Genomic DNA, 10,053 nt, shown 5'->3' on the forward strand with positions numbered 1-10,053 from the left:
AGACAGACAGATAGACAGATAGATAGATAGATAGATAGATAGATAGATAGATAGATAGATAGATAGATAGATAGAAGGCAAGTGTAAAGCTGAAGCTCTGGGAATATACACAGACAGACAGACAGACAGACAGACAGACAGACAGACAGACAGACAGACAGACAGACAGACAGACAGATAGATAGATAGATAGATAGATAGATAGATAGATAGATAGATAGATAGATGGATGGATGGATGGATGGATGGATGGATGGATGGATGGATAGATAGATAGATAGATAGATAGATAGATAGAAGGCAAGTGTAAAGCTGAAGCTCTGGGAAGGCTGACAAAGGACATGCAAATAGAAAAATGCACTACTAATAGTGCAGACTCCAAAAATTGACGTGCCAGGCTGCCGTTTACAGTTGTTTTCAAAATAAGATTTAATTTAAAGTTAATTGTGCAATTCTTCAGATTATTAGGGCTAAAATTTACAAATAATAAGGAATCGTATGACCACGACGTTAAATTAAACAAAAAACTCAACTCAACTCTAAACAGGAAGCAGCCGGGTTTGTCACTTTTTGGCTTCCTCTGACATATTTATGTTGTGGTCTGCATTATTTACAGCACATTTCTGTATTTGCATTTGTTGTCAGATATTTTCTTAACTTGGGCTCTCTTTGCTACCACACACAATGGATTGCTTGTTAAGTCTTCTTTTGTGTTCAACAGAACAAAAAAACTCAAACTGGTTTGGAACAAGTCAATGACGAGTAAATGATGGCGGGATTTTTTAGTTTTGGGTGAACTATCCCTTTAAGAAAACACATGCAAATAGAGTGTGAACCCAGAAAGTGATGAACCCGAATGCAGTTTATGATTTTATACAAAATAACATTTTATTTAAAGTTAATTGTGGAATTCGTCAGATTATTGCGCCTAAAAATATACAAATAATAAGGAATCATATGACCAGGATCTTAAAATAAACAAAAAAATTCAACTCAACTCTAAACAGGAAGTAGCTGGGTTTATCACTTTTTGGCTTCCTCTGACATATTTATGTTGTGGTCTGCATTATTTACTGCACATTTTTGTATTTGCGTTTGTTGTCAAATCAATGAAGATGTTTTCACAGTTTGTTAGTGTTTTTCTATTTGGATCTTTTCTTAACTTGCTGAATGTTTAAGCTCTCCTGGCCCCTATACAAAATGGATTGGCTGTCATAATTCGTTGAAAAGTAGATATTTTGAAGAATGTTGTAAAGTACTAGCCACTGACATCCATAGTAGGAAAAACAAATACTATAGAAATCAATAGTTATCGGTTTTCAACATTCTTCAAAATATATTATTTTGTGTTCAATAGAACAAAATACTCAAACTTTGCATTTGTATTTGCATTTGTTGTCAAATCACTAAAGATATTTTCTCAGTTTGTTAGTGTTTTTCTATTTGGATGCTTTCCTGGCCACCATACACAATGGATTGTAGGGTTGTCAAAATTAATTGTTTCTTCACTCATCTGTGAAGAGCGCAGCCCACAAGAGCCAATCGCAGCCCTTTCTGTTGAGCGCGTGACCAATCAAAGGGGTGTAAGAACTTGGTAGACAAGGATCAGAAAGCGAGCGGGATATTTTTATTTGATTATTGCTGTAAATGCTCGTATTGTTTAAAGGTACAGTTTATATATCTGACTGTTTGTATTAAAGGACAAAATTGTATTGCAAATAGTAAATAAATATAAATATATGTATACATTTTAATACAAGAATTGCTGTGCTGTAAAGAAAATATAAAACTGTGTATGGAAAGCAATCGTCAATGCACCGTGATGCACCGAGATTTCGAATTGAACCTAATCAATGGCATGATAATCGTAACCGAACCGAACTGTAAGACCAGTGTAGGTTCACAGATCTAATGGATTGGTTGTCATATTTTTTCAAAATAGCAAAAAAGATATTTTAATGATTGTTGTAATGCGCTAGCAACAACATTAATAGAAGGAAAAACAAATACTATAGAAATCAATGTTTATCAGTTTCCAACATTCATTAAAATATCTTCTTTTGTGTTCAACAAAACAAAAAAAGACCCAGTCTGGTTTGGAACAAGTCAGTGATTAGTAAACTATGGCGGGGTTTTCAATTTTAGGTAAACTATCCCTTAAAAAGATGTCACAGTGCTATTTTTGGGTGAATTATCCTCTCACAGCGAGAGAGTGAATATGTTAAACCGAGGCAGATTAATAACATGAAGATTCTAAAAAGCATCTGTTCTGCTGCAGATTTTGAGTCTTTCCCAGTCCACTGATGGATCTTGGCTGAGCTCATACAATTTACGGAAAATCCACACCGGGCTTGAGACCAACCCTTCTGGTAAGTGAAGTGTGTGTGTGAGAGCGGTGGGTCTGATACAATGACACGACATGCAGTGTTTTCTAGTAGCTTCCGGATGGATCCTATTAAAGTCTCATTAATATGGGGGTTTACACACACACACACATCCGCCTGGCATACGGACTCACCGAGGTAACGTCCCCTCTTCCGGTCCCCCATGCCCTATTGTCTGGAGAGCATCCCGCTGTGGTTCGGTTCCGGAGGGGAAAGAGTGAAGACCCACTGACCCGCGAATAAAGGAGAAAAACACAGAAATGCTATTCTTGTTATTCTCGCCTGTTCCATTGTATCGCTGCCATCAACAATATTTGATCTGTGATATTTGCGCAGGCAAGCGTCTCTATGGCTGTTGCTCATATTTATAGTATTCAAACACACCACAGCCTCTTTTGTGTTCAGAAGAAAAAAAACACCATACAGATTTGGAACAAGGGTGAGTAAATGAGGAGTAAATGTTATTTTTTGGGTAACCTATCCTATTAATACATGATGTTCCTTTTAAAAGGGACCTATTATGCACTTTTAGAAAGCGTTTAAATAAATAGCTGCATTTCCACTGCCGGGCCAGTGTGAGCCAGGGCTTTTATCGGGCCGGGCGGGCCAATCACCCAGGAGGTTGAGTAGTGCGGCCGAAATCATGTCGTGTTTTCACTGTCAGGCTAGTAGCTCGCAGTGTGTCAAGCAAACCCCGCCCCCAGAACATCCCTCAAATCAAACGTCACACAACCCGCCCACTTCAATGAGAATCGGGCAAATAAAGAACCGCATCCCATCATTACGAAACGATTAAAATGAAAGACAACTCATTTTAAATGTATATGTTTTATATGTCATATATGTCTATACGCTCAGGCCTGTGTGTTTCCATCCATTATATTCCTTTACTCGCCAACCAACTGTTGGCATCGTACAGAATGTGGTCTCGCCACTAACGTAGGGACCCAGCGCAGTGAGCGCACCTATCCATAATATGAAACCACAGAAATATTCCAGTAATAACTCGGCATGAAATGTATTTTATAACATCCTCGTTTTGATAGATCTAAAGTCTTTTTTTCTGGATTGGCCTTTGTAAAATGAAAGCTATATATGGCTTAAAAACGGTTGAATTTATGTATTGTATACCTACAGTGTTATAGCTAGCTTTTGTTTGTTTTATATTGGTTTATTTATTTTATTTATTTATTTTTTATAATTTTTAAGGGGGTTTCACCTTTAATGTTATAGGACAGTGAAGGACAAACAGGAAAGCATTGGGAGCAGAGAGAGGGGAAGGATCGGCATAGGACCTCTAGCCCGGAATTGAACTCGGGTTGCTGTGAGCACCTTGGTGCTATATGTCTGCGCACTTTACCACTAGGCTAATGTGATTTTATAATAGCTGATATTTGTAATTCTATTTTATCGAGATATGACAGTACTGTTTTGAGCCTACAAAAGTGGACACGTATTTTGTAAAGTTTTATGTATTTCTGTTATATTCATATATTGTATTATCTCCGATATAAATAAAAAAAGAAACCCAGCCGCTCGCGAGCACTCTTTTGCCCGCTCTCTCACTCACATACAATCATCTAACGGGCACGTATCACGCACAAACACACCTTTTAAACTTGACAAAAACTCTCGACAACCTTTACTGTCTTAAATATAGTGTAAAGATTATTATGCATAATTGAAACATTAAGGAGGACGCAGCAGAGAAATGTCACTTATAAATTAAAACTTTTATTAATTTATGCAACAGCCTTGCATTTAAAATGTAAACATAAGGGCGATCATAAGCAAAAAGACCCCTAGCCTATAAGGTGTTATATGGAATAGCCTATCTTAAACTGACCAGCTATATGTTTTCTTTCCCTTATTTATTTATTTATTTGCATGTGCTTGTGTGCGATCTGCATGCCATCTTTATCAGACTCGGGCAAAGTCCGCCTCTCTTTTCACTCCGCCCCGAAGCCGAAGCTGGCCCTCTTTGGCCCAAGGTATTCGGCGGGCCGAAAAAGGCTGGCCGCTGGCCCCGAGAAAGCCTCGCTTTGGTCCGATCAGGCTCCGGAATTGACAGTGAAAACGCAACTGGCCTTGGCCCACCCTGGCTCGCTCGCTTTAGGCGCGATAGTGGAAACGCGTCTAATGACTGTGAAATATATGGACAACGCGACAGCTCCTTTTCCCATTGAATGCTTTGAAGCAAAATGCCTCATGACAGGGACAAACTGTCGCAAAAGACTGCTGAAATTGAAGCCTGGGCATGTGCAGAAGGGACTACCTAATGGAGCCAGAGGTGGAACCGCGGAATCAAGCTTCCAACCAAACATTTTTACGTCAAATCAACCACGCCCCTCCCGAACTTCTTATTTGACCACTCATATCTGCACTATAACAGGCTCGCAAAATTAATATAAGCACTTACATTTAAAAACAAGCAATAATATATGATTTATTAAAAAAAATTTGATGTAAGCTGTTTTTTTTATTTAATAAAAACAATATATGTTGAATCGAATAGAAATCGAATAATAACACTTCAATCTCTTCCTGAAACTCCAACGGTCTGTTTAGAGAAACTGTCAATCACAACTGTCAATCACGATGACACGCCTCGTTTTTATAGCATTAAATTACTGGCTAAAAACATACACTTTACAAAAATGAACATCTGAGCCTATATCAGCTTGATAACCAGTGCCTTAATTGACCAAAACATCTTTCGGGAGATTTTATTGCAAGTGTAATTTTTTATTTGGACTCAAGTCTCATTCATTAACATGGTGGAGGCGGGCTTTATGACTTGTACTGCAGCCTGGGGGCGATCTAACGGCTGGGAGCGTCACTCAAAAGCAGGCGTGTGGCACACTTTGTTTAAACACAGTTGTGTGGCAACAGTCTGTGAATACAACCAGCTTCTAATGGTAAAAATGTGTTAATTATTTTTGTTTTGTAATCAAACTTGATAAAAACAGTCTGCAGAAACACTTTGATTGGCATTCTCCCTTTTGTACGTCATCAGAGGGTGAAAGCCCCACCCATTAGTGAGGGTCTCTCCCTCATTAACATAGGACGTTAATCTTGTTTTTGAATCTGCCACTATGCTGACACACAGGCATTTGTAGCTCCACCCTCTTTTGACAAGAGCACAATCTCATTTGAATTTAAAGCGACAGTCACCAAAATGGCCCAAATGGGATCAAAGCCTAAAAGGGGCAGTTTCAAAGAGTTATAAAACTGTATTTGTGGAATATTTTGAGTTTAAACTTTACATACACACTCGAGGGACATCAGAGACTTATTTTACATCTTGTAAAAAGTAGCATAATAGGCTCCCTTTAAAAGGTTCAGAACACCTTAGCAATACCCTAAAGCAAACTTATAGGACTGTGATATATTTCCTACTGTTCTACATTAAAGCCGCAGCTGACTTGTATTGGTGTGTGTTTGCAGGAGTTTTGTCTCTGCAGGAGTTTAAGCGTGTGAGTGGAGGAGTGCTGCATTACGGCAGCGCTGCTCAAGGCCTGGACGGACATACCAAGGTCAGACAGAGAAGCACACACACACGACTGTACCTTGGAGAGGGCACACACCACCTTCTTAAGAGCGTCAGGAACAGGTAATGCTTGCTGATGGCTGGAGAAGAGAGTAACGGCCTGGTTCAATCCGTCACAGCAGACCACAGAACAAAGTTACAATTCTGTCAATATTTACTCGCCTCATATCAATCCAGTGCCATTCCAATGCCTGTCTGCTGCCAAGACAGTTTTGTTTTTTCTTTCTGGACACTTCTATTGTACTAACAAAATAACAGTTTTGTTTTGGACTCTGTCAATGACTTCCAATGTTTGCACAAGAACAGTTCAGTGACTTTATTTAACAATATAGTTAAACTATATGTTTTTGACTCCTCCTCAATTATTTACATTGTTTGGAGTAGTATGTCAGGTGGAATGGTTAGCACTGTCGCCTCACATCAAGATGGTCGCTGGTTTGAGTCCTGGCTGGGTCAGTTGGCATTTCTATGTGGAGTTTGCATGTTCTCCTCGTGTTCCAGTGGGTTTCCTCCGGGTGCTCCGGTTTCCCTCACAGTCCTAAGACATGCACTGTAGGTAAATTGAATGAATTAAATTGGCCGTAGTGTATGAGTGCATGTATGGGTGTTTCCCACTACTGGGTTGTGGCTGGAAAGGCATCCTTTGCGTAAAACATGAGCTGGACTCAGGAGTTCACACTTAGCTGATGATTGATAATAAAGCTTGTTTGGCATGCTGTCCCAGGAGTGAGCTCTGAGCTCATAAGATCCTTGAGCCCTGGGCTCCCTCCCGTTTGCAGAGCAAGAGGGGAGATTGAGCTCAGGTAGATCTCGGGAACTCTGCCCGCTTAATGACGAATTTGCTTTATGAAGGAAAAATAGTGTTGGCTGAGAACTCGACTGTAGTGCCAATTTATATATGACGCATGTCTTTGGACGGTGGGAGGAAACCGTCGAGCCCGGGGGAAACCCATGCGAGCATGGGGAGAACATGTAAACACTGCACAGAAGCATGATGGGCTTAGTGAGGATTTGAACCAGTGACGTTCTTGCTGTGAGGCAACAGTGTTAATTACTGGACCACCATGCTGCCCAATCGAGGAAAAAAGGGGGAGGAATAGGGGTGGAAGAAAGGATTCCTCAAGACAAAGATGACTGTGGTATGAAGACTATGGTTATTTATAGTGACTTGTGAATCATATGACTGGAGAATCATGTGTTAACTAATGCGGGTCCAGCCATGGTCAATCATAAGCACGTGATCCTCTCGATATTAGTTTATAAATAAACTTCACATAGTTGGTGGTTCATTCCGCTGAGACCACCCCTAATAAATAAGGGACAAAGCTAAAGCAAAATAATTAAATTAATGAATGGAGTAGAATGTCAGAATTCATATTGGTAAAACAGTAGGTGAGAAATACCTGGACAACCTACAACATCCAGCAAGATTCTGAAGTACACATCCAATGTACACTTTACTATCCTATGAGGCCACGCACAGATTTTGAATAGGAGTGAATCGACACAACTGACGCATAGAGGTCATGTGAAAATGATAACGTTGGAGGTTTCGATTCATACTCTACAGAACTCACTTTTCTAACGATTGTGTAGTAAATTAAAATGTAGTACCTACTCAAGTAATGGGCTATTTTGGAAGCTGCTCTCTTTTTGAGTTTCAACACATGAACAAGACAGTTGATCCTTGTTTTTTTGGACTCCTTCTCTTCTTTTCATTGTTTGAACAAAAATAGTTCACATATTTCCTTTTACTTTTGTTTTATTTTGGGCTCCTCTTTGTCTTTCACTGTATGACCAAAATAACGGACACCTTTTTATCTTCATTATATGAGCAAAAACAATTCAGTATTAGGACAAAAATAATTTGACTTTTATGAGCAAAACACATTTTTTTCGTTGTTTGTTTTGCTGTAATCATTTTGTTTGGGACTTTTCCTTTTGACTTTTATTATATGAACAAGTCATATGAACCTTTTAGTTTTTGCATGGATGGTTTTCAGTTGTCTTTTTATTGACTGTAATTATTTAGTTCATGTTCATTTGTGTTCCACAGAAGAAACAAGTAATGCATGTTTGGATCAGGATAAGGATGGTTGTGAAGCATGTTTCAGGAGTATTTTTCCAAAACTTAAATGAATAAAAAAATAATACAAAAAAATTAAGAGAAAAAATAATTGTGTGTTCTACACTAAAACCTCTATAATGTATCAGAATGACAGGAGGATAAGTAAATAATGACATAATGTTTGTTTAGTGCCAACTATTGATTTGACATGAACTTGTTTCAAACTAGTTGAAGACTAGCACCTAGACTGCAGCCTTGCACAGGATATTTGGCCAGAGGAGAAATTGTCGTGCCCAACTGAGCCTGGTTGCTCTCGAGGTTTGTTCCTCGCTGCTGTCGCCACTGGCTTGCTTGGTTTGGGACTTGTGGAGCTGCGCATCGATGGATTTGCTCTTCAGTGTTTGGACTCTTAGCAGTAAAAATTAAACCACTGAACTTAAACTCTGAAAACCCTACTGACACTGTTTCAATTAACTAAAACTTCTATGTCAAGCTGCTTTGACACAATCTACATAGTAAAAGCGCTAGAGAAATAAAGATGAATTGAATTAAATTGAATTTTTAGTTCTGTTATAGAACACAACAAAGATATTTTGTCAAAGACTATAGAATACACAAGACGTGTCACTCATATAGTTTTGAATGGGGAAAAGTGTTACAGTCAATATAGCGAGTGAAGCCTCGCCTACTAGTACAGGAGCCAGTCAGCGATTGATTAAAACTGATGTTACTCCATGGGAGAGGCTTGGACCAGACGTGAGTTTCTGCAGTTTTTGAGTGATTCAGGCATTTAGAAATGAAACTAAGGAGGCTTTAATTTTATTGGTGATTCCTAATATGAAATCTTATAGTAAGCTTGGCAAGCAATTTTGGAGAATTTGATGTTTCCCCATTCAGACAGAATGCATGAGCATACTGCCCGAGAGGCATTCCAAAGATGGCTGCCGAGTGAATTGACTTGCCTTAAAGGGACTTTGTTTAACAAACAAAAATCAAACTGGTTTGAAACAAGTCAAGTCAAGTCTGTGAGTAGATGATGAGAGAATTTAAAACTTTAAGAAGACTATCCTTTAACCCAGTTCACCGATGGTTTGTTCTGCTTTCTTTACCAATACTATGCAAAGTTGCTAAATGTCTGGTTATTTACTAGACCTATAGGTAGGGCCAGATGGAATTTGCGGACATTTTTTTGCTGTTTCTGCGCAGAATTTTTGTAAAAATCTGCGGATTTATGCAGAATGATTTTGGGAGTATCATAACTGAAACTTTAAAATATGAAATAAAAAGTAATTCCTTTTTAACATTTATTTAATGTTTACAATGCAAATCCAATTAGATCCACTTTATTTTGTAAACAAAGCAAGTCTCTTATATAATATCTCTACTAAAAGACAGAAAATATTACTGTACAAACTGTATTGTAAATAAATCATATGAATATTTTCATATTAGTCAATAATATTACTGAAATTAATTTAAAAACTGATTGAATATGAATTTACACACATTTACACAAGTAAATAAACAGAATCAATGATGGGCTAAAAATCTGAAGAAATCTGCGCGCGCAGATTCCGTGTGGGCCTGCCTATAGGTCACAAAACAGAATTAGTTTAAACACAGAAAGCACAGGCAATGATTCAATCTTTCTCCAGAGTGACCCGTTTAACACGACTGCCGTCCTCATTGGTCGATCTCAGCGAGGCAATGGAAGTTGTCCGTTATGAGCAGGGCGGCTTCAGCCACGCCCACCACGACAGCAGTCCCACCCACCCTGACAACAGCTGCACCCACACACATCTGGCAGCAAACACCTCCAACCAGGTGGCATGCAGGTATAATCCTGATAAGATATTGTGTCTAATTTAGCTGACCATTTAAAACATTATAGGAAATACAACAGTCTCTTCTTCACAGATATCTGACGGTCTTGCTGTATCTGAACTCTGCGGACAGTGGAGGAGAAACCAGCTTCCCCGTCGCTGACAACCGGACTTATGAGGAGGAGGTGAGCCATGCCCTGTTTCTGTGGCAACAGAGGGTGGTAAGCT

General features: G+C 38.9%; 1 protein-coding gene across 2 annotated transcripts in view; it reads left to right on the top strand.

Annotated features, from left to right (window-relative positions):
- p4htma (prolyl 4-hydroxylase, transmembrane a) overlaps positions 1-10,053 on the top strand; it is a 38,453-nt gene that overhangs the window by 23,658 nt on the left and 4,742 nt on the right. For both annotated transcript variants that reach the window (XM_056448897.1, XM_056448898.1), the window contains exons 4-7: positions 2,279-2,369; positions 5,832-5,997; positions 9,658-9,837; positions 9,920-10,010. In XM_056448897.1, coding sequence (XP_056304872.1) covers positions 2,279-2,369; positions 5,832-5,997; positions 9,658-9,837; positions 9,920-10,010 — 528 coding nt within the window. The remainder of the gene's footprint in view (positions 1-2,278; positions 2,370-5,831; positions 5,998-9,657; positions 9,838-9,919; positions 10,011-10,053) is intronic.

This window comes from Danio aesculapii, chromosome 23 (genome assembly GCF_903798145.1).
Source record: "Danio aesculapii chromosome 23, fDanAes4.1, whole genome shotgun sequence".
NCBI lineage: Eukaryota > Metazoa > Chordata > Actinopteri > Cypriniformes > Danionidae > Danio > Danio aesculapii.